Here is a 27,517-nt window from a genome sequence, read left to right as displayed (position 1 = left end):
AAGGGAAGATTCTATGCTCCATTTGAGCTTTACATAAATTCAAGACTGATACTTTGGAAAGTGAAAGGCAAAACTTGATAACTCAATATGGGAGTTTTAGGGACAGCAGATTAGGGAGAAATCCTCTGAAGATCAAGTGATTAGGTTATAGCTAAATATCTTCTAAAGATCCTCAGCAAGTAAAAAGGCATGCCCACTCTCCTCAAAAAAAATGCTACTGGAGTTCCCATCATGGCGCAGTGGTTAACAAATCTGACCAGGAACCATGAAATTGCGGGTTCGATCCCTGGCCTTGCTCAGTGGGGTAAGGATCTGGCGTTGCCATGAGCTGTGGTGTAGGTCGCAGACACAGCTCGGATCTGGCATTGCTGTGGCTCTGGCGTAGGCCGGCGGCTACAGCTCTGATTAGACCCCTAACCTGGGACCCTCCATATGCCGCCGAAGTGGCCCTAGAAAAGGCAAAAAGATCCAAAAAAAAAAAAATGCTACTGCCACACTACACAAACCTGTAACATGCAGTAACTTGCTGTCTGGACATCTCCAGTTCTGTCGACATAACTCTCCATTAAGTCCACTCCATCTTTAGTGAGGCCTGTAAGAAGTATTCCTTCCAAATTTCCAGCCTCTTTCATTTCATTCGTCAACTTTTCGATATATCTATTTAACTGGAAAATTCAAAGTTATTTTTCTAAAGCAATCCATTTCACTATTTGCCTTTTCTGCTTCATAACTTCTACATTTGGAACAATGTTTTTCTTAATGGAAAACATTTTAAAACAAAAACCCTTGTGGAATTCCCTTCATGGCTCAGCAGTTAACAAACCCGACTACGATCCATGAGGATACGGGTTTGAACCCTGGCCTCGCTAAATGGGTTAAGGATCCAGCATTGCCGTGAGCTGTGGTGTAGGTCACAGATGTAGCTCGGATTCTTCTTTGCTGTGGCTGTGGTGTAGGCTGGCAGCTGTAGCTCAATTTGACCCCTAGCCTGGTAACTTCCACACACCTTGAGTGTGGCCCTAAAAAGCAAAAAAAAAAAAAAAAAAGTCCTTGTAAAAATCTATATATGTGATCTCTGAGAAGTCTGCATCAATTATAAATTCCAATACATCATCCATGATCATTTAACATATTTTTTAAAAAGGCAAGGTATTTACATTTCTAATAATTATTCTATAAAAGAGGCACAAAGGGTTTCCTACATTAAATTAAAAGAGAACTGTTCTTACTATTTTGGAAAGTTCTTGATGTCTATTATAGCAGGATGTAATAGAGTCATGGAATATGAGTTGGAAGGGAACTTTAAGATTAACAACTATAATGATTTCTTATAAGATCTTCCCTTTCTTCATCCAATCCCAAACTCTAGCCAAGATTCCTTTATGTTCCCCCAGAACTTTCTCATTATTACAGAACTTAGCACATTGTATTACTAATTGTTTGAGTGCATTTCTCTCTCCTATCTACATTGTATATGCATTTACTATCTGTTTATTGTATTAGAAAATAAAGGAATTATAGTATCACTAAGAGGTGGATTTAACATCTTTATCTACTGATTAATCTCACTTCCCAGAGCAGAAATAAACTAAAATATTAAGCCAGCAGGTATGGCATATGGAAGTTCTCAGGCTAGGGGTCGAATGGGAGCTGCAGCTGCCGGGCTACGCTACGCCAGATTCAAGCCGTGTTTGTGACCTACACCACAGCTCATAGCAACACTAGATCTTTAACCCATTAAGCAGGGCCAGGGATCAAACCCACATCCTTATGGATACTAGTTGGATTCACTTCCGCTGAGCCACAAAGGGAAATCTAGGTTGGCATTCTTAAACAAATAAACTTAGTTATGATACATGTTTACAATATCTCGATCTAACAAAGAAATTATTACCTTAATTTTTAGAGGAATTTATAGATAAATCTCACAGATAAATATTTATACTTAAAGACCAGTTTCTTAATCCATTGACAGTAAACATTAATCACTTTAAATATGGAATTAAATCACTTCTTACCTGACTATCACTCAGGAATTTACAAGCAAATGCCACTCTGTCACGCACGGCAACTTTGTTTTCATACTGAAAAGAAAAGAAAAAGCAAAGAGTTACTTTTAGATACTATGCATTTAAAATTTTTGCAGACTATTTCATACCTAATATGTAATTTTATTTTCAAATTAATTAATAAGTTATTGGGTATATACTAGCAGAGCCATTGATCGCCTAAGATGCCTTTCTTTTTTCTTTTTTTTTTTTTGTCTTTTTGTTGTTGTTGTTGTTGCTATTTCTTGGGCTGCTCCCGCTGCATATGGAGGTTCCCAGGCTAGGGGTCGAATCGGAGCTGTAGCCACCGGCCTACGCCAGAGCCACAGCAACGTGGGATCCGAGCTGTGTCTGCAACCTACACCACAGCTCACGGCAACGCCAGATCCTTACCCCACTGAGCAAGGCCAGGGATCGAACCCGCAATTTCATGGTTCCTAGTCGGATTCGTTAACCACTGCGCCACGACGGGAACTCCTAAGATGCCTTTCTTAACACAACTCTAAGGAAATTCTGTGCTCTTAAACTGCTCAATTTTGTTTTTTAAAAATTCCAGTTCAGTCACATATTTTTTTTTGTCTTTTTTTTTTTTTTTTTTTTTTTTGCTATTTCTTGGGCCGCTCCCGCAGCATGTGGAGGTTCCCAGGCTAGGGGTCGAATCGGAGCTGTAGCCACAGGCAGAGCCACAGCAATGCAGGATCCGAGCCGCGTCTGCAACCTGCACCACAGCTCACGGCAACGCCGGATCGTTAACCCACAAGCAAGGGCAGGGACCGAACCTGCAACCTCATGGTTCCTAGTCGGATTCCTTAACCACTGTGCCACGACGGGAACTCCCCAGTCACATAATTTTAACATAAAATAGAAGCAATGGTGTACAGTTTATCAAATTTAAGATGCCATGTAATCCTTTCATCATGGAAATTAACTTTGGTGAAAATGAGGAAATATTTTAAATCTTTCCTTAGTTGCTAAGTTGATCAAGCCTGGGAAATTTTAATTACCAATAATTACACCTTACAGGATTTAGAAAGATTATCAACACATGCTTCTAGACACAAAGCTTTAAAACTTACCCAGATAAATAAATAGACACACTTTTGTAGACATAATACTGTTATATAGGTAGTCTATGCCTTAATAAAGAGGCATTATGAGAATTTTTTGTACACTTGTCAATATTATAAAATGCTGTTTTGAAAAATGTTCACTATAAATATAGAAAGGTAAAATTAGTGGTAAGAAAAAATAGTTTAAGCATGGATAAAATATCCTATTTCCACTGAAGTCATTCCATGAAATATAGTTTTCCTCCTTTAAACATAAGATAACTTCAGCTGATATCTTAGTGTATTTTCTCAACTATAAAATACGATTCTGCCCTAAAGGGGGGACATGTTTGGTAAAAATTAGATTTAACTGTTAGATTAAGCTGAATGTGTTACAATTTTTATCTGGAAAGAGTTATAAATATTATCTGTCCCATTTTACACCTAAGAAAATGAACACCTGCCTTTGAAAAAAAGTTAACTGACCAGCTAAGGTAACTGTGGCAGAGCAAAGACTCAGGCCTTTATCTTCTGATTTCCCAATTCAGTACTTTTTGCTAGATTACTGTAACTTAACAATTTAAAAAAAAAGAACAATGTTAATTATCACAATTTACATACAAAGTATAATCAGATATACTCCTAAAACAACTTGGAAATATGAACTTCCTACTCAAAATATGGTATCTCTTACTTATTCAGTAGGTATAAGAAGGTTTTTTTTTTTTTTTGTCTTTTTGCTGTTTCTTGGGCCACTCCCGCGGCATATGGAGGTTCCCAGGCTAGGGGTCGAATCGGAGCTGTAGCCACCGGCCTACACCAGAGCCACAGCAACGTGGGATCTGAGCCACGTCTGCAACCTACGCCACAGCTCACGGCAACGCTGGATCATTAACCCACTGAGCAAGGGCAGGGACCGAACCCGAAACCTCATGGTTCCTAGTCGGATTCGTTAACCACTGCGCCACAACGGGAACTCCATAAGAAGGTATTTTTAATAGGTCACTTAAGTGAAAATACAAAAATTTAATATTTAGACAATATACTTCTCTATTAATTTACAATTTGATCAATCCACTTCTTTTCCTAGTCTTCTTCATTCTCTACCAGTTCCTAAAGATATCGTCATTTCATTTCCTCAAGATGCTACATTAACAGTCTTCTGTTCGACAAAGAAGAGTAGTAATAGGAAAAACAAAACAAAAAACCCCCACCATGCTCTTGGATATTAATTTGAAGTGGTCAGAAAAGTTCAATAGTAATTTGTTAAAAAGTAATTAACTAAATACATAAATAAAATAGTTGTCACAATGGACACTAACAACATTTATTAAAATATTCATTATCTCCATAAATATGTTTTTAAAAATTCTTAGGTGACACTGAAATCAATTATCAATGTGTATTTTATAATAAATGCTATAACGGCAAAAAAAAAATGTGTTTCTAACTAGAAGGCTCTTCTCAATGCTAGAAAGAAGATCAACAAATGCAAAGAAGGATGTGGTACTAACGTGAAGCTTAAAATCCAATAATTAAAATTGATAAGCAACCCTCACTTCTTTCTTTTCTCCTCTTGGTGATAAAGAACCTATTTAGTGCTGTGGTCCTTCGTGATTAAAGCAGAAGAGGAAAAAAAAATAATGAAAAGACCAAATAGTGAAAATATAAAATAGTCCACTGTAAAGAGTGTGATCATATAATTTATTTTCCAAACTGTAATGTGTCTAGAGCTCCCAAAACCTTTGGAATTTCCTAAGCAATAAGAGCAGTACAAGGCCTCTTTTATTATGGTAATGAGGTGACTAGAGGGAAAAACCTAAGGATGTCACCAGGAGGACCAACAGATTGGAGTGTTGGAACTTTCAGTTCCAACTTCCCACTTATGGAGAGGAGAAGGGGGTTGAAATTGAGTTCAACCACCAAAGGTCTATGATTTAATCAATCATGCCTGTGCAATGAAGCCTCTATAGGAAACCAAAAGTACTGGGTTCAGAGAACTTCTGGGTTGATGACCACGTGGAGATTTGGGGAGGGTGGCCTGCTCAGAGAGGGCATAGAAACTCCACACAATTCCCCATATTTTATCCTATGCATCTCTACCACCTGGCTATTAATCCTTTAAAATCCTTTGTAATAAACCACTTATCTAGGGAGTTAAAAAAAATTTTGACCCAAACTAGAATGTGTCTGAGAACAAGTATTTAGGCAAAATACATGTTCATCCTGACCTTACCTGATTACATATTGATTTACTAAACTGTAAAAAAAAAAAAGACAAAAACACCATGCATATATTTAAAAGATTATATTTCAATATAAAATGTATGTTTCTATAGTTAGAGTTCTAGAGCTCAGTTCCTAAGTTAAAAAATACAATTTTATTCCTTCCATGTCTGTAAATTACACTATTAAAACCATAAAAAATCAAGTTCGGTTTGCAATTGGCTAATTCTAAATTTTTTAAGATATACACAAAATAGAACATTATTTACACAAGTGACATTTGAAAATTTTAACAAAGTTAAAGACACCTATCTTAAAAGGAGAGTCTCATGAAGCAGAAATTAGCTTACCAATACTCCATCATAAGATCCTGCGTCACTTGTCAGAAATGCAAACATGACACAGAGATACGGGTTGTTTAATTGTAATCGTAAAGTGCTGCACATTTCTCTCCAAAGGGAGTTCTTCTCATCCGTATAACCTGATAAAGCCATGGCTACCACATTAAGATTCAGATCACCTGCATATTAAAAACAGCCGGGTAATCAAAGTATCAAAAGTTTAATGTCCCCTTCTAGTTCTTCAACCATAAACAAAGATCAGAGGATGACTTTTATCCTCAGAAAAATAAGCCCATTAGAATAAGGGTTTTGACACAAACTGGAAAATTTGGCAAGAACCACAAACAAAACTTCCATTCTTATAAAACCTCTATCCATATTGCAGACCCTGGGCAGGACAAACACATCTTTTACTTCTCAAGTTCTCCTTCCAGGTAGATTCCTACACAGTATGTTATTGCTTAGGACCTAAATAAAGAGTAGTGAAGCAATCCTACCAGAACCACTGCCAACTTTATCAACAAGTTCGTTTATGTTGAGATGTTTTAAAATGTGGATAGTAAATATTATTGTATCTCAGGACTGCAATTTCAAAATCATTTTGTTTTCCTATTCCTATGTATACATAATGCTCATGCTTATGTATATGCTTTATCAGCAAAGTACTGAAAACCAGTATTTTGGTATTCTCACTATAATATTATACTTTTACTTTTTCTAGGACAAAATTAACTATCAGAATGACCACACAACTGTATTTAGACATATTTGTAACAAAGTATTTGTTACCAATTGTCTTCTAAACATTTGTTCTTAGACGTTCATATGGCTGCTGATGAGCTGCTAGCCTGGCAATCAGCCCAAGGCTGCCTAGTAATCTAATAAGTATAGCTTCAAAAAAGAAAATTAAATTCACCTTTAACTTTTAAGTGTTTTCTACATTTTTATAGCAACTTTATGATGTTTCTTGGTCCTAATCATTTGCTCTTCCTCCCCCTCCCAGATAAAACAGCATTTCCTACTTTATGTTCTTGTTTTGCTTTGTTTTCTTTTTAAGGCTGTACTTGCAGCATATGGAAGTTTCCAGGCTAGGGGTCCAACTGGAGCTGTAGCTTCGGTCTATACCAAAGCCACAACGCCGGATCCAAGCTACATCTGCCACAGCTTATGACAATACTGAATCCTTAACCCACTGAGTGAGGCCAGGGATCACACCTGCATCCTCACAGACCGATGTTGGGTTCTTAACCTGCTGAGCCACAAGAGGGACTCCCACTTTATGTTCTTAATACCAACTTGTTCCTCATCGCTATAAACATTTTCCCAAGTCATTCTGTGCCTGCTTCCTGTGTGTACTCTTAGTCTTTTAACATTAAAAAAACAGGAACAACAAAGGAGTATCTTCTTTAAATCCTGAGTAGAACAATTTACTTCCAAATGGAAAGGAATTATTTGATTTAGAGACATCTTCTCTCCAGTCTTTAATCATTATTCAAATCACTGAAAAGATATGTATCCCCTATTAGTTTGGGTGTTTATATCTAACACCAGATTTTCCAGGTACATGTGACAAGGAGCATTAGGCTCTCAGGTCACAGTAAAATTATAGAAATGCCTTTAAATATCAATTTTTCCCATCAACACATATCTTTCTACTACACTCTCAAATGAGGAAGACTTAGGTTAAACCAAAAGTGAAGGAAAAGAGGCCAATCTGGGCAAAACATTAGCTTTTTCAACTTTTAGACTGCAAGTACATATATTACAGTTAATTTCATGTGTTTTTTTCTACGGTACAATGGAACATTAATAGTGCAAAGTGGACCAGTAAGTAAGAATTAAGTATTCTGAATACTCAAAAATAATTTGCTAGTTATATTAAAAATTGATAGGTATATATACATCTTGGCTATTTTTAGTATTCTTGATAAGAAAAAAAACTGAATTCCCAGATTAAAATTTATTTCTGAGTATTCTCTTGAAATTTGCCAGAATGACAACTTTAACATATTTCTTCCTCTTTTAAAAAAAACACTAAATGGAAACTATGTTCAAAAGCAGATTCAAGCAGAAGCACTTTTGCAGATCAAAGTATGACTTTTATAGGAATCCATATTAGTTTAACTAAAAGTGTCAGTTTCCTAAAAGTCAATAAAAAATCATACAAAAAATAAAGTATAAACTAAAATGCACTCAAATGTTTGCCGTAAAAATGCTTGCAAAATAAAGTGGTCCAAGAAAATACATTTTTAAACTGAATTCTCTTTACAGAAAAGACGAGGAGTTCCCGCCGTGGCTCAGTGAAAACAAATCTGACTAGTATCCATAAGGACGAAGGTTCAATGCCTGGCCTCACTCAGTGCGTTAAGGATCTGGCATTGCTGTGGCTGTGGTGTAGGCTGGCAGCTATCACTCTGATTTGACCCCTACCCTGGGAACCTCCACTTGCCGCGATTGCAGCCCTAAAAGACAAAAGAAAAGACAATGAAATAAACACATGTTAGCATTTCTTATTTATATATATATGTGTATGTATTTTATATATATATATATATAAATATATATATATATATAGTGTGTGTGTGTGTGTGTGTGTGTGTGTGTGTGTGTGTGTGTGTGTGCGCGCGCGCTTTTTAGGGCCACATCATATGGAAGTTCCCAGCGCATGATCTGAGCTGTGTCTGTGACCTATACCACAGCTCACAGCTCACGGAGTGAGGCCAGGGATCGAACCCGTGTTCCTCATGGTATTAGTTGGGTTTGTTTCTGCTGTGCCACAACAGGAACTCCAATATTCCTTATATTAAAGAGATATTTTCTTCATGGACATAAACAAAAGGGATGGGCTAACATTTACTTTTATACAGTTTTCTGCTAATTTGTCTTTCAAAAAAGGTATCAAAAATATTAATTGGATTTTTAAAATTATCATCTTTTCTTTCTTTCAAATATTCAATGGACTGCAAGTATGTTAGAATATACCCCAATACCTTTTTCTGAAGATGCCCCTTCATTCAGGATTTGGATTGCTCGTCGAATATCCAAGTTGAACAGGGCCACAGCAGCAGCTCTCTCCCATTCCCCTTCTTGTACAAGGGAGTTCAAAAATGGTCCCACATCTACATCTGTTCCTTTCTTTATCCATCCACAAAGCTGCAAAGCTAAGATTCTCTCTTCATTTAAATTCTGAATATCAGTTTGCTTATCCAACCCACTCCAACTATGTCTACTACTTTCCACCATTCCTGAAAAGAGAAACATTTTTACATTATTTTATCATTCATTATTTTTTGAAATACATTTTGGAAAATGAGTCAGTTTTACATAGAAACATTTCAACATTAGAATTTAAATATTCAACTCAGTCACAATTTTATGACAGCATAAATATAAAATATATCACAAAACAAAACATATTTTACATGTTGTTAGGGACAAGTTTCCCAAGTTACCACAAAAGAGCTATTGGAATAACAGTTAGTTAAGTGGTCAATGGGCTAAGCAGAGTCACTGCTTCAGAGAAGCCTCCTTGACCACCTAATCTAAAACAGGGGGCTACCTATTATCATCTAACTGACTATTGGTTCCTCTATTTCCTTTAGCACTAGCATAAGCTCCCATATTTTATTTATTTTTCAATCTTATCTCTTCCACTAGAACATAAGCTCCAAAAGGGCAGGCATATTATCTTTTTTATATGAAAGGTATCCCCAGTGTTTGAGATTCAGCAGATGCTCACTCACACTCTCTTTCCCCTCCTGTCACTCCATGTATGAATATACATATCTATATGAAAAGATGAGGTCAAAAACATCCAAGTACTTTGAAAGGTTAAGTACTAAGCTAAAATACAAGAGGAATGACTTGAAGATCCCCCCCTTCACTAAATCAGGAGACTTTATATTCTTATTCTCCTTTCAAAGGGAATCTAAATAATTCCTACAGCATTATCTGGATTCCAATCAAGGTAGCTGATCCTAATAATTTCACTTAGGATAATTTCATTTAGGATAATACTTGGTGCCAATTAAAGGCAAAACAAATAAATACAAAACCTAGGGACTCTATTCACTGCAATTCAAATTCTTAAATGTTCCAGAGAGCTTCACCATCAAAACTGTCATTGTATAATTATCTGTTGTTATTTTAACAAAAAGGATTTTCAGAATAAACTGAATTAGGAATTAAGCAGCAAGAATGTCCAACATTACAAATATCTTTTATTAGTAATAATTTACATTTGTAACTTACAGTAATTCTCTACTCACAGTTACACACAATAATTATATATTTGTAAATAACTAGATCAAAACCAAATACATAGGTCTTAAATAATTCAATGTATTTGTGATAGGCAGAACAGTAAAATGGGCTCCATGATTCCTGCCCCCTGGTAACCACAGCCTTGTATACCCTCCATTTGAGTACCTGAGGATTCTGTAACTTAATGCTAAATAAGTGAATACAGCACAATGAAAGGACTTCACAGGTGTAATTATGGTCATTACTCAGTTGACTCTGAAAGGGAGATTACCCCTTTCAGAGAGCCTGAAGGTAATGAGAGTGAGTCTCCTGCTGGACTTAAGTTGTGAGAGTATCCGTGAGAAGGCCACGTGGCAAGGAAGTGTGAGTAGCCTCTAGGAGCTGAGCTCCTGGCTGACTCCCAGCAAGGATATCTCTACCCCACAACCTTAAGAAACCAATTCTGCCAACAACCATTTGAGTTTGGAAGAGATGCCAATCTCCAAAAAGGAACCAAGCCTGGCCAACCTCTTCATTTTAGCCTTGTGAGACGCTGAGCAGAGGACCCAGTTAAGATGTGCCCAGATTCCAGATCCATGGAAATGATGAGATAATAACTGCATACTGTAGAAAACTAATAAAACCTGATTTGGGCTATACTGGGTCTGATTAAGCCATTAAAGGGATAAACACAAGCAAAAATGAGAAAATATTAAAAAGTGACACCAGTTTTCATTTGCAAGTCAAATATATATATGTATATACATGTGTGTGTATACATAAAAAATGCAAAACATTACTTCTTAAAATTCAGTTAGTCTAGATACTGGCCTACTGGAAAGAGGAAGCGTGCTGTTCTATTTGCAACCACAAGGGAAGTCAGTGAAGACTAAATCATTTTTAGCTTATGGAAGTGAAATTTTAAGAACTATGAGAAAACTTTGAATGATAAAGTTAAATAACGTATTAAAAATTATTAAGACTTTTTTTGAATAACAAATTTAAACTGTTTAGATAGAATCCAGTCATTAAGTTTCACGGAGAACAAGGTGCAGATGTACTAAAAGGTATTTATTTTCATATCTTTTCTATAAATTTTGGATTCACTGCTGATGATATTCTTTAGTGAATGGTTAAAAAAATTCAAAAATAAATGAAAAAATCAGCAATTTGTTTTTCAAATAATTCCACAGAGTTTGATATTCCAGTTTCTTAGAGTTTTTATTTTCTAGAAATTGTGTCATGGAATAGAGATCACTACATATGAATCCAGAGTTCACTGTTAGGAGGTAAAAAAAGCTATCTTGTAAGTACATGGATATTATTTTACATATTTTGGCTGCTCAAAGACTTTCCTACTGCTTAATAACTATGCTACAGGTAATTAGGGTTATCAAATAAGCAATGTAATAATATTATCATAGGTTTTTAAGTATGTGGTCATGACTTTCAGTATGTATGAATTTTTAAATATATGATTTTAACATATCTCTGAAAAGAAATTAAAATCATATTTATGCATGTTATGCATAAAGTGACAAGATTGCATCCCCTAAATCTGAGAATGCCCTGCATATAATCAATGTTCTACAGTAGGTTATAAAGGAAACAAGTTCACTTAAACATGAAAAAAAAATTTGTTTCAAATACTACATCAACCAGACCCTATGTTATTTGTATATATTAATTTGTTGCATTTTACATCTATATAATAACAAAGCAGTAAAATTATCCAGTGTTTATAAGGACATGTGTTCTTAAAAACCCAGATCCCAGTTATTCTGCCCCTCAGAGTAATTCTTAATATGCTTTCTAGATCAGAGTTTAAGTATGAAAAATACTTTCATTGTGCTGGATGGAAAGTTAACCAACATTTATTATAAAATTTTTTGCCATCTTAAAAGGAAGGAATTAGATCTATGCACAATACTATGCTCTGCAAGATGCACAAGGCCTCCCTCGGAGTTTTCCTCTTCCCAACTGATTCCAACACTTAGTCCGACCAATAAAGCAGACTCTGTTCCTTTGCTTCCTTATCTCCAGAGGCCTACACCTCCAAGATTTTACCCACTCTTTTCATGGACACATTCCAAAATGTTCCTTCTCCAAAGAGCCACTTTCTAACCATAACTTCATAGGCTCCCAGCTCAAAAGCTCAACCTTAAAACCTCTGACCACTTTTATTTTCACTTATCAATCTTCTTCTATCATTTTCCTCCTTTTCCAAGTTAGATCCCAAAGACCAACAAATCAATCATTCTCTTGCTTGCATCCTTAATTCTCTTGTCCCACTGTCCCCTATTCGAACTTGTGAAAAAACAACACTGCCCCCCATAGTCCTCCTATTTCTCAAGACAACCTCTCTCCTCTTCTCTGTGCCTTTTCTTCACAACCTCCATGCCCCTTCTCACAAAGCAAACCTACTACATGGAAAAAACAGGAGTCATCAGATATGTATAACAGAATCACTTTGTTGTACAGCAGAAATTATCACAACATTGTAAATCAACTATACTTCAATAAAACCTTAAAAAACAAACCCAGAAACCTACAGTGAATTATCTTTAACAAAGGAGGCAAGAATATAAAATGGGAAAAAGATAGTCTCTTCAAGCAAGTGGTGCTGGGAAAACTGGACAGCTACATGTACATCAATTTATTCAGAACAGAGCCTCACACAATGCACAAAAATAAACTCAAAATGGCTTAAAGACTTAAACACAAGACATGACACCATACAACTCCTAGAAGAAAATAATAGGCAAACCATTCTCTGACAGAAATGGTACACATGTTTTATTAGCTCAGTCTCCCAAGGCAAAAGAAATAAAAGCAAAAAGAAACAAATAGGACCTAATCAAACTTACGAGCTTTTGCACAGCAAAGGAAATCACACACACACACACACACACACAAAGACAACCTATGGAATGGGAGAAAATAGTTGCAAACAATGCAACTGACAAGGACTTGAAAAATAAAAAAAAAAGAGAGAAAAAATAGGAGCCATTAGAGGGAAAACCTTTCAACCTCCAGTCACTGAACCATAAACAACCTGCTTACCTTTCCCTTTTCCCTTTGGCTAGTGTGGAGCAGGTGTTTATCCTCCTCTTAAAGCTAACCCTTCACATGTGTTTTGGAACCCATTCCTAGGAATTTTGTTCTTCACCCTCTTTACCACACATCTTCGATCTCTTTCTATGGGTTTCCTCTCATCAACATTTAAACATGCTTAAATTAATCTCATGTTAAAAACAAAAACAAAGCCACACAAAAGCCCTCACTGCTATCCCATATGTTTTTATTCTCCTTCATATAGACAGATTTATTGAAAAAAGTAATTAAAATTGAGGACCTTATTTTTTCAACCTAAATTCCTGGCCCATTGGACATCTCAAACTAGCTATCTTAATTTCAACTTATCCCCAAATAAACTCTTTTCTTCTTCTCAAATGCATTCTTCCTATGTCATTCTATCTAACTGGTACTACAGTATTATCCCAGTTGCCCTAGCGTGCTTTCATTTTTCCTTCCATTCCATCCCCTTTACCCAATTAATCATTAAATTTTGTCCCACCTTCTAATTTTCCCACATTTCTCCAGCTCTTCTGCCACTAACTTTCGTAAGAACACTATCATATCTTGCCTGACTACCATGACTTCTGAGGTCTCTGCTATCAATCTTGACCCCCTCCAACTCCTTCCACACATGATAGCTCTAAAAGACAAATCTGTTACTAATCTTTAAAATCTTCCCTTGGCTTTCCTTGTTAAGGATGGTAAACATCCCTAAACCCTCACCATGATTTCCAAGTCCTGAGTTATAGCACTGTTTGTCTTTCCGAGTCCTCTCTCATGCTGTTCCAGCAATACTGAATGTGCTGTGCTCCCTTTCCACTGGGCTCACTGCACATGCTTTTCCCTGTCTGAATGTTGCCTTTACCTCCTGCAGCAAAGCATCACCAATCCCTACAACCAGATCGTGAATTCTTCCATACATAATCATCTGTTCTTCATATGATAACTGTTTACTGTCCATATTCCAAACTGTAGTTGACCCTTTAACAATATGGGTTTGAACTGTGTGGGTCTACTTATACACAGATTTTTTTTCAGTAAATACAGTACCTGTATTTTCATTTTATAGATCTGTAAATGTGGGGAAGTTAGTGTTCAATTAAAGATCACAATATGTGAAATCAAAAGAACTAGGATTTGAGTCCTGATTCTACCCAAACTGTTTCAGCCTCCTGCCTCCGGGTGAGTCATTTATCAATTTCTTTATTTTTAAGGCAGAAATAGAATTACACAGATTTCTGACTGAGAGAAGGGGGGTCAGCAACCCTAACCACCTCACCTCCTTGTTCAAGGGTCAGCTGTAGAATGTCACCTCCCTAGGAGCAGGAATGATATCCACCTTGTTCAGTCTCCATGAGGGTTGAGACTTAGCTACTTTGTTGATAGTTACATTTCCAACTCCCAGGAGAATTCTTGGCATATAGTGAGCAAGTAATAAATATTTGCTGAATGAATAAATTTACCTCATATTGAAGTTGTAAGAATTAAGCAACATAGAGAAAACAACTAGCATGATGTTTAATTCATAACAAGCACTATGTATTATGCGTCACCAAAGTTAAAATTTAGCTGTGTGCTCTAATAAACCTGGCATTAGGGTTACTGTGGGCAAGATGACTCAATATGTTGACTTCTTACATGCTGAATTATTAGAGATACAATTAGAGAAAGAAATATGGCCAGAGAAAAGACTGAAACCCAGGACTGCCATCTTTGACAGTCATTTCTTTACTTTTTACTTTTAGGTTGCAGAAACAAAAATATCTAAATCAAACCAAACCAAACCAAAACCAAAAGTCTACCAAAGAGAAACTCAGAGTCTTTTTCAGTCTGGGTAAAGACTCTTCTTGGCTCAAGTCAAGATATTCAGTTCATCTCTACTGTACCAGAAACATACAAAGATATTCCACTTTTTCCTCCTTACTTTCCTCCAGAGGTAGTTTGTTGGCTTTTCCCTAAAATATATTAAAAGACGGTAATACTGAGAATGCAATGTGGCATGACCTATTACATAACTATAAATACTATTTATAGGACTAATACAGTATAACTGCCCTTTTACTTACATTAATAAAAATGGAAGTCTCTAAGTGAACTCTTTCATTTTATTATTTATAATAAAAGTTATTTTTTTTGGTGGGGAACTAATAAGAGAACGCCAAAACAAAATAGATCATATAACTGGTCTACTGAATCTTCAGCAATGTAGACCAAAGAAATTTAAAAGTTCTTTTAAAAATGACAACAATATAACCATTTAACTGAAATGTTTAACATTAAAAAATAGCATTTTATTTTGTATTCTTTGTGTAGTATTTATGAAAGTCCTATATTAAAAACCAAGTTGGAGTTACTACTTCTACAGCCACTCTTTGATGAAATAATGTAAATAGTTTTCTAGCAGGTTGACTTGGGCCCAAGTTTGAGTGCTATCAAAAAATAAATGCCAAATCCTAGGTTGGGGAAAATAGCCATAATATAACCCACAATTTAATTCCAACAAAAACAAGTTCTTTAACAACTGTTTAAAGAAGTCAGTGGAAAAAACATTAAGTTTGGCTCTCTTGTCTTTATTTTAGTCTTAAATCATTTATTAATTTCAGTACTACGTTAATTCGTATATTCATTCAATCATCCAGAACTATCTCAGGTAAGGCTCCTCAAGTAAGGCCATACATCATGTCATAGTTATGTAGTACTTACCTTTAGATAGCTAAGTGAAAAGGCTTATTAGGCAGCAAAATAAAAAGAGGTCTTCTTCAATTAGAAATTTTTTTATTTAGTTTTTATAAAAGCAAATACTGTGATAAAATCTGAACAATCAGGATCCTATAAATCATTTAATGTAATACTTTTCAAAGTGGGTTTTTCAAAAAAAAGGTGAATGAATAAGTTTAGAAAATCAATACCACTTTAAAGAACCAAGACTCCTTCTAAAAAAAAGTTTAAATATAAAAACAATTATGCATTTAACTCCATAATACACTAAAATATCTAATATATGAAAAAGAATATTTGTGTATACTATCCTGAAATAGTTAAATATGGGGAAAAAATAAGAGTACAAAAATTATAAACATATTACAGAGAATAAAACAATTTTCTTACCCAAAGATGATTTTACAATTGATTTAATTCCTGCATAAACCAATGATCCTTTGTTGCCTGGAGATTTCTGATCCATATCTTCTGTATACTGCTTCATAAGTATTTAAACGCATAGGAAATACTAGTGCTGATGCATAATAAAATATTTCAAAGGTAAATTTATTTTGATTTGGAGCCAATTCATAATGAGCGTCAGTGCAAGAAGTTGGTTCTACTCTACCGTAGAGACATATTTTTTTTTCCTCCTACGCAGTCTGCAAAGCAGTATTACGAGTTCAACAGTTTTAAGCAATTTTACTTTGTAATTTTAGTATTATGTAACTTGTATTTACACATTAAACATTCAGTATATTTAGAGACTGACCTTTCAGCAAACTTCAAGAACATTTCATCTCACAAAATTCACAAGACAAAGGATATAGTGCAGAGTATACCAGAGTGACTTGAGCTGTGGATCTTCATTTCCAGCTAAAATATGGTTTCTCCACACCTGTTCTGTATCAAGACCGTACCTTGATAAAGCTCGAAGGCGCATCTTTGTTGCTATGTCCTTTTCTAAAGAATTATCATTTTCTTCTTCTGCACATTCATACAAATGACGACCACAAGCCCACATTAAAGATGTAATTGGGCTCCAGGCAAGAGATATTCTTTCAAAAACAGTGAAGTCAGACATTGTTCGGTTGGGAGTTACAACTATCATTCGATTCTGACTTGTTGGATGCCAAGCAAAAGAAGCAATGTAATTTTCACAAGGTTGCACACTTCTTTCAATTATTGTGGGTTCAGTTTCATCCCCAATGGGAGTGGGTGTGTGCTGCATATCATATAATCTAATAATATTACTATCCCTTGTTAAAGTTGCAAGCAGACCAGTCCGAGTTGGACACCATGCTACTTTTGTTAGGGGCTTAGGTTGCTCAGTCAAAGTTAAAACTGGCTTCTCAAATTTCCTAAGATCCCATATTGCAACCTGGCCTTCATAGAAGGAAGCAACACGATCATGGAAGTATGGGTCTACTGTCACCCCCTGAACAGCTTTTGTATTCACAAACATCTTTTGGCTTGTATTCCGAAGATCGAAAATGGCCAGGTTACGATGCATACCTGCAAGGAGAAGTTTCTGGTCTCGTGGAAGCCAACAAAGAGAGAGGCAGGCATCATTCTGCCCTAGCTCATAAAGTGGTTTTGTTACTAATAATGTTGTTTCAGTTTCACCTGCTGAAAGTCTTACTTTCTCCAAGGGAACTATATCAGGAGTATATTTGCTGCAGATATCCCAAATCAGCACTGAAAAGTCAGCTCTATGTTTATCTAGACCAGCAGCAAGCCAGTTACTATCCAGTGGATTCCATGCCAGGGTATTGCATTGTCGTGCATGCTTTGGAACAAATTCTTTTCCTATTAAATCTTTGAACTTTGAGTTATGATCTTGACCTAGACTTGTAAGTACAACTCGACCATTTGCTTGTCCAACTGCTAGGAGACATTCAGGATCATAATTGAGATACCAAGCGACACATTTCATATAGGGTGTTTCTGAATTTATTGACAGTAATGTAGCTGCAGAGTCTTCAGATAAACGTAAAGACCCAGCTTTGAGTTCTGAATTCACAGTTGATTCCACATGATAAAGGCTAAGTTCAGAGTCACATACAACAAATCTATCCACCTGGTGTGGTGCCCACAGTATATCAGGTTTGGTACCACTCATGTTTATTGATGATCTCAAAGAGTCCAGTTAGGTCCATTCACCGAAAACCTGTTTAAAAATAAAAAGATGGAAAATGTTAACAAAGTACAATTCTTAGTTGAATCAACTAATTACAAAGTCCAGAAATTGCCTATACAGGTACTCTGTTTTTCAGTATACTTATATTTCTTCTAACTGCTATGAATTCAAGACAATATTTATTGATAAAAAGTGAAAAAGAACTTCCTCCAATAAGATGAACTGATAAGAATCTGAGAATTCCATTTTGACTTTATTTCCCATGATCAATTATCTTAATTGTGCTGTTACTAGTACCTTCAATTTAACCTCAGGGTCAAAATAACTTCAGTATAGTGAGCGAAATAATAAATATCATCTCTTTGAAGGGACTGAAACTTTAAAGGGTTATGAGTCATGATCTTCAGCAATAGTTTAAAGCAGCACTATCCAAAAGAACCTTCTACAGTGACAGAAATGTTCTGTATCTATACTGTCTAATATGGTAGCCACCAGCCACATGTGGCTACTGACCACTAGAAATGTTAACAAGGGCAATTCCTAAATTTTACTCTATTTTAATATAGCCAAATGAGGACACCATAAGGGATAATTCAGATTGCAAGTTCAAAGCCACTATTCTCGTCCTCAACTGTCAATGATAAGAACAGGAATATACTGAGCAGAGCTGAGTTCTATTCCTAGCTCTGCCATATATAAGCTGTATACTACAAAAAGGCCTTTATATTTGGGGGTCTTTTTGTTTCTCATCTATACAAAGGGCTGGTTTAGATTAGCGTTTCCCAAACTTCAGTTATTCATGTACCACCTGCACCATTATTTGATATTTTTTTAAGTTGATTCCTTTTTAACATCTGAAAATCAAGTCTAATTTCATTAAAAGGTCCATGAATCATTGGTATGATAGGCTAAATATGTTTTTCCAAATGTACATTAAATAAATATATAACAATTTAAAATACTTGATTGTATATTACCTAAAATCTATTCTATGATCAGGAGGACACACTGCACTTTGGAAAACTGAATTAAATGAGCATTAGATGCCCTTTCAGTTTTCAATTCTATAAACTTTGTTTTCTTCTATTTTCTTTCCTCTTTTGTCTTTTTAGGACTACACCTGCAGCGCATGGAAGTTCGCAGGCTAGGGGTGGAATCTGAGCTGCAGCTGCTGGCCTACATCACAGCCACAGCAATGTGGGATCTGAGCCTCATCTGTGACCTATACCACAGCTCTTGGCAATGCTGGATCCTTAACCCTGAGTGAGGCCAGGGATCGAACCCGTGTCCTCATGGATACTAGTCGGGTTCATTCCCACTGAGTCACGACCTATTCAAATTTTGGGCAGGTATTGAAATGGAATTTTTGAAAAGATAAATATTCTAGTAGTAATTTAAGCACATACCCACTGAAAATAGTTATGGTAAAAAGAGTAGTTTAATAATAACAGCTACTTACAAAAATGTAAATGTCTATTTTTTACCAAGTCTGGCTAGAGGTGTGGATTAAAAAATGAACACAGATACTCATAATCTTCATGGCACTTGGTACCTACCGTCAGTTGGTAAACACTAGTTTACCCATGTTGCCAGTTCTTAAAGAGTAAAGCTAAAGTTCATTCATCTCTATTCCCTGTACCAGATAGAAAGCCTGGCACAAACTCCTAATAAAGATATACTAAATAAATTCAGCTCAAACATACTTGCTTTACTTTTTGATCTTGTAAAAGTTTTATCCAGTAATTATTAGTCTAGCATTTCAACAGACTCATAAAATTTAGATGATTGGGAAAAGCCTGTAGAATTCTTATACTAGCTTATTTCCTTCTTTAATAGGGCTGTAGCCTAAGATCAATTACTTCAATTATATTACCAGCACCCTCAATTTCTTCATTTCTGTGACTCTAGCTCAACACAGTTACTTCCTGTCTTCTTTCCTCCACTCAGGCTGCCAAAGTCCCTTGGCTCTGCAGAGTGACTCCATAAGAAATTAAGGTAAACAACATGTCTGGCCAGTGGTGCTGGTACAGCAATTCTTTCTTTCCATTCTGGCCTTTATGAAATTCATCTTTTTTTAATTTTTTTTTTGTCTCTTCTAGGGCCGCACCCCAGGCATATGGAGGTTCCCAGGCTAGGGGTCCAATCAGAGCTGTATCTGCCGGCTTACACCACAGTCACAGCAACTCAGGATCCAAGCTGTGTCTGCCATCCACACCACAGCTCACAACAATGCCGGATCCTTAACCCACTGAGCAAGGCCAGGGATCGAGCCTGCAACCTCATGGTTCCTGGTCGGATTCGTTAACCATTGAGCCATGACGGGAACTCCGAAATTCATCTTTTTTAAAATACAAACTTACCCAAGTTATCCAACTCCTGCCTAAAACCCTCTCATGGTTTCCAACTGCTTTTGGTATACAGTCCCAAATCTCCAATAACAACCTATAAAACCCTAAATACTTTGCCCTCTATCTACTGCTCCAGCCTCAATGCAGCCCGTTCATCTCCCTGTTAACTGTGTTCTACCTACACTGTCCTTCTTTTCAGTCCCTAGAATCCTTCCTGCCTCCAAACACCACACCTTTGCAAATGCCTTTCCCTCTGGTTGGAGCATTTTTCCCTCCCTTCTTAGCCAAGTTACAACTTGCTCAACCTTGACATCAACCATCCTCTATCCCCTCCCCAATCTACATTGGGTTACTTAGATACATACTCTCAGTGAACAATATTCCTTCCCTTTAAATCACCCTCTCCATCTCTCCTGCTAGATTATAAATTCCATAAGAACAGGTAAAGTATTTGTTGCTCTTCATCTGACCCTCTAATACCCAGAACAGTGCCAGGCTCTTAGGAGATACTCAGTAATTATTTGATAAATGAATGCACTTGTTAAATGCTCCCTATGACTTCTCACACTGCTTTCTCCAAGTTTTACCAATCTCCCAGTGCTTCCACCCACTGCCCTTTCTAGTAGGGATTGACTCCAGCCAAGAGCAAAGTGCCCACTGCCCAATGATGAATAGGGGCAGCCCTGAGAAGATCACTCTAATACAATGACTTTCATTCATTCTATAAATATTTATTGAGCATCTTCTACGTTCCAGACACTGCTCTAATTGCTGGTAAAACAGTAATAAACAGGGAGAGCTAAAGTCCCTGGTTGCTATAAACTGAACAGTGTCCCCCACCCCAAATTACCAGGTTAAAGCTCTAATCATCACTCCTTGTGACTGTCTCAGACACAGTCTTCAAGGAGATAATTAAGGTTAAGGTTAAATGAGGTCATAAGGGTGAAGCCCTGACCTGACAGAACTGATCCCTTAAAAAAAAAAAAAAAGAGGAAAATATACCACGACTCTCTCCCCATGTAAAAACACAGGGAGAAGGCAGCTGTCTGTGAGCTAGCAAGAGAGCCATCACCAGAGCTGGATTGTACTGGCACCCGGATCTCAGACTTTCAGCCTCCAGATCTGTGACAAAATAAATTTCTGTTATTTAAGTCATCCAGTCTCTGGTATTTTGTTATGACAGCCAGGCAAACTAAAGCACTAATTTAATAAGCTTGCATGCTAGTGAGAAGTTATGCCCAAACTTAAAGGGAATTTTAAAATTTAAGAAAGAAGAAAAAAGAGAGGCAGTTTGTCTAACAGGACATAGCTAAAACAACAAAAAGAAGGAATAGATACTGTCAAGTAAGGCTTCGTGCATACTCATGCCCTCACAAACTGAGGTAGCCTCTTAACTGGACGTATCCTGAGACCTAGCTCATCCTCCCATCTCAGTGAAAGACAAATGTTAAAATAAGCACACTTTTTATATAGGTATCCTACAACTATTCCCTTTAACAAATGATCTATGTAAGAAAACTTGGTGTCACAGGGAAAAATCATTTAAAAAGTTACTATAATTTTAAAAACTATTTATGAAGAGTCATCTGTATTACTTCTGATGTTATGTGCATATTTATATCACCATCCACAAAATCTGTTACAGTAACTCACAGAGAATCACAGAACTTGTTAGAAAGCGACTAGTAAACCCTGCTTAATTCACATAGGAGTAAAGTGAAGACCAGAGGTTTTAATTCTTGTCCAACACCTCCCCACTCCCATCACAGATTACGCCACAAAGGATCAGCTACATCATTTGCAGGGCTCCCTTATTCATAACTTATTAAGAATTTCAAGACCGGAGTTCCTGTCGTGGTGCAGTGGTTAACGAATCCGACTAGGAACCACGAGGTTGCGGGTTCGATCCCTGGCCTTGCTCAGTGGGTTAAAGATCCAGCGTTGCTGTGGCTCTGGCGCAGGCCAGCGGCTGATCCGATTCGACCCCTAGCCTGGGATCCTCCATATGCCGCAGGAGCGGCCCAAGAAATGGCAAAAAGACAAAAAAAAAAAAGAATTTCAAGACCATGACAGCAGAGCATTAAACCAAGTGCCAGGCCTTCTAAAGATGGGCCTTGTGTGACTGCACAGTTTGCACACCATGAAGTTGAATAGAGAGGTACATCTATAAGCACCACCTTGAGAAATGTACAACTGATCCTTGAGCCAGTCGGGGGTTAGGGTAAGATGATCCAGCACATATAACTTATAGCTGGCCCTCTGTATATGTGGTTTCTCTGATCTGTGGTTCCACATCCTCGGATTCAACCACTATGGATTTTGCAGTACTATAGTAATTATATCAGAAACAATCTGTGTATAAATAGACCAGGGCCATTCAAACCTGTGCTGAGTCAACTGATGGATCCTGGCTCGTAAACATGGACGACTAGGAATAAGATAAGAGAGCAAAGAAAAGTGAACCCGGAGTCAGAAAAGATCTCATGTCACTTACTAGCTAGACCCTAACAAGTCCCTTAATACTCCAAGACTCTCTAAGATGGAGATAGAACCTACCGTTACCTCCAACTCAGAGTTCTAACAATCTAATGAGTTCTTTCCATCAAAAATATGTCAGTATCACTAGGATTCCCTTCAACAGTCTTGGAAATGAATGTTTTCAAATGCTGGAGACACTGAAAATTGGGGGTTAATGGCAAGCAATTTGCAGTCATTACAGCTTATATTTAGATCCTCACCTTCAAGTTTAACAAGTGTTTCTGAGCAAAAGAAAGCCATGCTGATTCTGTATTCCTCACCAGGACATCTCTAATAGCACTGTCCCAATAGAAACATAGTGTGAGCCATATAATTTAAAATATTCCAGTAGCCACATTGAAAAAAATTAAAGAAATAGATTAAACAATATATTTAACTCAAAATATCAGAAACATCATCCTTTCAACATACAATCAAATCTAAAAATTATTAATGAGAAAATTACTTTTTGGGGGGTTTACCAGGTCTTAGAAATCCAAGCTCAACTCTTTCTGGCTGGCTACTGCACAGTGATCTCCTGTAACACTAAATGTACAAGGTAGCCAAACACCCTTTCACAAAATGCTGATGTCTTCAACTTTCCTTATTATGACAAATAACAATAGCAGTTTCAAGAAATGTCTCCCATCACCATCTTCAAGGAGATCCTCCGTATACCTTCATATTTTCCCTTAAAATACAGTTGTACAAAAGGCCTGCAAACGCAGTCCTTTGCTAAATAACTGAGGAATGCTCGGGGCACATGTGAGAGGCTTTATCCTCTTATGGAATTTGCCTGACTCGTCTGTGCAGAGGACAGGGCTAACCAGGTGACCAGGCCCTTTAAGAAGTATTTAATACAGTACAACTAGAGAAAGGGGAGACTCTGCCGGAGAAGTCAGAAATCGGAGGGTGACTCCCACGCTCCAGACACCTGGCTGAGCCTCTCGTCTAGTGCGAGGACGCGGCCCCGCACAAATCCGCCACAGCCGAGGCTGCGACGCGGACCCAGGACCCCCGGAGAAGGTTCCCGCGCGCCTCCGGGCCGCTTGCTGCTACAAGGCCCGGCCCGCAGCCGCCCGGCGCGGTTATACCGCAGCGCGGAACGTGACTACCCACGCCTCGGTTCCCAGGAAGCTCCCGGGTCTACCCCGCCTGAGCTTTCAAGTGGGCTTTGCTAGACGCCTCGCGGCCGCCCCAGCTCTCCCGAGCCCCTGACTCGGGCCTCGCGACCCCGAGAGCTGAGACGCGGCCCGGGCCGCACTCACCGACCTGGGAGGCAGCGCGGCAGCCGTACTGCCGCTTCCGGCCTGGTCACCGCCCCTCCCGCCGCGGGAGACCAGACGCCGGCAAGATGGCGGCCGCGGCCGGTAACCTGGGCCACCCTGCCGGTCCGCACGACCCGACCACTGCGCCTCGCGGACTCTCCGACGCCCCTGGGCCTCGGAAGGGGAGTTCCCCACCGAGAGCCCCGCCCAGGCTCCCGCCTACTCCTCGCCGGGAATCGCCCCGCCCCGGAGCGGGGCTACTGCCCCAGAGGCTCCGCCTTACACCTGAGTTCTTGGGTCCGCCCCACGGGCCCCGCCCCACGGGCCCCGCCCCTGGAACCCGCTGGCCTACCGACGGGGACCTGGCCTACCGACGGGGACCTGGACTACCTCCGCCAGCCGCCTTATTGATTTCAAGAGCCTCAGACACTTTAGCTCATTTAATCAGTTTTAATTTCCATTAAAAATTTATTGCGGGCAATTGATGCAGTAGAAAGTCCTGGGTATTTGGTTCACGATTGATTCACTCATTTACCCATTCCACAAACGCGTCCTGAATGCTTATTATGTACTTGGCAACGTGCTGGAATACTGGGGCATTGGAGTGACCAAAAAAGATATGCTCCAGAGTGAAACAGACAATTGGAGTGATGCCTACTTAGGGCTAAATCGGTGTCCCCTTAGTATTTGAGGTGTGTATGTCAGGAATGCTTCCTTGAGGATAGCTAGGCCGAGACAATAATGACAATGAGATTAGCTGGGAAAGGGAACAGGGCAGAGAGGGTTAGAAGAGAGACTTCTAGAGCAGAGGAAGAGACAGTGCAGGGTCAGGAGGAAGGGCAGATAGCAGTGGAGGAACAGTGGAGTATGGACCAGTGAGCCGAGGAAGTGGGGACGGATTAGGATGATGTTTTAGAAAGGCATTTGGAAACCAGGTTAGTGAGTTTGGATGGACTTTTTCCTAAAGGCATTGGTGGACTCATTGGAGGTTTTTAACCAGAGGAGTGAAGTGATCAGTTTTTCTGAGAGAAAGCAGGGAGGGGAAAGGTAAATATCCAAATGACAGGTGACAATAACCCAGACTACCAGTGGTATGGAGATTAGGGAGGAAAAGAAGTGTGTGGCCTGGGGAATATTTAGAAGTTGGGATGAACAGAGCTTGATGACTGAGTGAGGGAGAAAGAGGATTCTAGGTTTCTGCTGCCATAATCGAAGGAATGGTGCTGGCACAGATGTTACAGATCTGACACAGAATTTCTTCAGGTGTCTGGCAATCTTTGCTTGTCTGTTCATGGTTAAAAGTGGGTGGTTTGCAGGGTTCCTGTTGTGGTTCAGTGGTAACGAACCTGACTAGTATCCATGAGGATGCGGGTTCGATCCTTGGCCTAAGTGGGTTAAGAATCTGGAGAGCTGTGGTGTAGGTCACAGACATGGCTCTGATCTGTGTTGCTGTGGCTGTGGTGTAAGCCTGCAGCTACATCTCCGATTCAACCCCTAGCCTGGGAACTTCCATATGCTGTGGGCGTGGCCCCACCCCCCAAAAAGTGGGTGGTTTGGGGCTTATGGTGATTAATAGCATGTGAGCTTAATCCTGATGATCTTCAAGGCAGATGGTTTGGGTAAGAGGATGAGTTTGGGGAGCATATTGTCTGTGGAGGTCTAAGGGTCCTTGTCCCTCCTGCCATTGGTAAAGTGGAGGCTGAGTCCTAAGTGGAGATACCACAGGATTCGTCACTTCAAACACTGCCTTGGCAATCTTCTCAGTGCTTTTGGCCCTGGCCTCAAATCCTCAACCTCGGCTCAATACAAGTCCCTTCCTTACCCATTCTTATGACACAAAGCTGAGGAAAACTCCCTTCTCTCTCAGGAGGTGACTTGCCTTCCTACTTCAGAAAGGAAGTTATACTTAAGAATTCCCACAGCCTCCTACTTTTTCCTCTTTCCTTCCTCCTACATCTTCATTCATTCTCATTCTTCCCTTTTTTTTTTTAATGGCTACGCCCAGCAACATGTGGAAGTTCCCAGGCCAGCGATTGAATCTGCAGCACAGCTGAGACCTATGTTGCACCTTCAGCAACACCAGATACTTTAATTCACTGCACTGGGCTGGGGATGGATCCTGCACCTCTGCAGGGACCCAAGCCACCGCAGTTGGATTCTTAACCCACTGTGCCACAGCAAGAACTCCCCATTCTTACCTTTTTGTAGCTGACAGAGAGGCAGAGGAGGGCTCTACAAAGAGGAGAAAGTGCCTTCCATGTGTCTTCAACCTCCTCATTTCTACTGATTCTTTACCTTCAACATATGTTCAAGTCATTCCAACTTTCTCCTCAAAGGGGAGAGCCATGCTCTCTCTAATCCCATATCCACTGTCTTCCCCTGAATTCACTCCACTCAGGCTTTCACACCCATCATTCCACAAAAACTCGTTTTTCCTTGCCTATTGTTGTCTTCCCTTCTGTAATATATGCTCCACATAATCGGTTTTCATTCTTTGTTACCTCCACCCCTAGGTTTTCATTCTTTGTTACCTCCACCCCCAGGCACTTGGTGACCCAGTTAGGGATGACCATTCCTTGCCTATATCAAAAAGCTATGACCAGTGAGATGTGAAGCAAACTGGGGCATGTCCTTAAAAGAGAAGCTGCCTGGCATGGTGGTTGAAACCGAGGAGACAAAAATGTATAAAACAGAGTTCAAATTTTCAGGGAGCCGGCATCTAGTGGGGAGACACACACACACACACACACACACACACTACAAGGACATGAATTCAGGGATCAGAAGCTTTGGAATTGGAAAGACTCACATTTGAAACTAGATTGCACTGTGTACTGGCTATGGGAGCATGGCAAGCCACTGGCAAGCCTCTTTAAACTGCACTTTCCTCAGCTTGTAGGATTGCCTCGAGAATTAAACAAGATAACAGATGAAAGATGTTTGGTACAGAGCCTAGCTCGTGGTACCCACCCAGTAAGTATTATCTGTTCTAATGAACATTAACACAGTGCAATGATAGAGACATAGGAAAACTGTTGCAGTAGCAGGGTCTGCCAACACCCACTCTGGATTTGGAACCATTGTTTCTGGAGGAACTGAATCTTAGAGAATGGCCTTAATAAAATGGCTGTTCACATAAAAAGAGAAAAAAAGAGAGAGAGAGAAACTGCTTGCTGTCTACTTCTTCTTCTCCCTTCTTGCTGTCTGGAAAATGGCAGATAGAAACATTCACTAGAAAAGGAAGCCATGTATTAAGGAAGGCATAGCCATTCCATTAGCCTCAGTCCCAGCCTAATTCCAGGAGCTGAGATGTCTCCTCCCTTGGATCAGCCTCAAAGTTCTGAGCCATTACACAAGAGAAATTAAAGTTTCCTCTTTGAAAAGTTACTGTTTGTTTGGACCTGTTTATTATAGCAGCTTAGCCTGTTTCCTAATAAATAGGCAGGGGCTCTGTCTGCTTTATTCTCTGATTAATCTCCAGGACTAAAATGGTGCATAACACAGAGTGTATGCTTAAGAAAAATTTGTTGAATAAATCCTAAAACAACATCCTTCTCTGC

At 38.7% G+C, this 27,517-nt stretch overlaps 1 protein-coding gene across 5 annotated transcripts in view; it reads right to left on the bottom strand.

Moving 5' to 3' along the window:
- The window catches only part of MIOS (meiosis regulator for oocyte development), a 38,036-nt gene extending 13,812 nt beyond the window's left edge, over window positions 1–24,224 (bottom strand). The window contains exons 1-9 of one of the 5 annotated variants that reach the window (XM_047752741.1): window positions 23,962–24,224; window positions 22,911–22,989; window positions 21,175–21,294; window positions 16,513–17,854; window positions 16,093–16,191; window positions 8,655–8,909; window positions 5,674–5,843; window positions 2,019–2,084; window positions 507–665 (exon numbers count right to left, since the gene is read on the bottom strand). In XM_047752741.1, the coding sequence (XP_047608697.1) occupies window positions 507–665; window positions 2,019–2,084; window positions 5,674–5,843; window positions 8,655–8,909; window positions 16,093–16,191; window positions 16,513–17,806 (2,043 nt within the window). In that variant the 5' untranslated portion in view covers window positions 17,807–17,854; window positions 21,175–21,294; window positions 22,911–22,989; window positions 23,962–24,224. Of the gene's footprint in view, window positions 1–506; window positions 666–2,018; window positions 2,085–5,673; window positions 5,844–8,654; window positions 8,910–16,092; window positions 16,192–16,512; window positions 17,855–21,174; window positions 21,295–22,910; window positions 22,990–23,155; window positions 23,620–23,961 lie in introns of those variants that run through there. The other 4 variants (XM_047752743.1, XM_047752740.1, XM_047752744.1 and 1 more) reach the window with 4 other exon arrangements.
- Between the last annotated feature and the right edge of the window lie 3,293 nt (window positions 24,225–27,517).

The sequence above is a fragment of the Phacochoerus africanus genome, chromosome 11 (genome assembly GCF_016906955.1).
Source record: "Phacochoerus africanus isolate WHEZ1 chromosome 11, ROS_Pafr_v1, whole genome shotgun sequence".
NCBI lineage: Eukaryota > Metazoa > Chordata > Mammalia > Artiodactyla > Suidae > Phacochoerus > Phacochoerus africanus.
The sequence above is the reverse complement of the archived record's forward strand: the minus strand, read 5'-3'. Positions and strand labels throughout refer to the sequence as shown.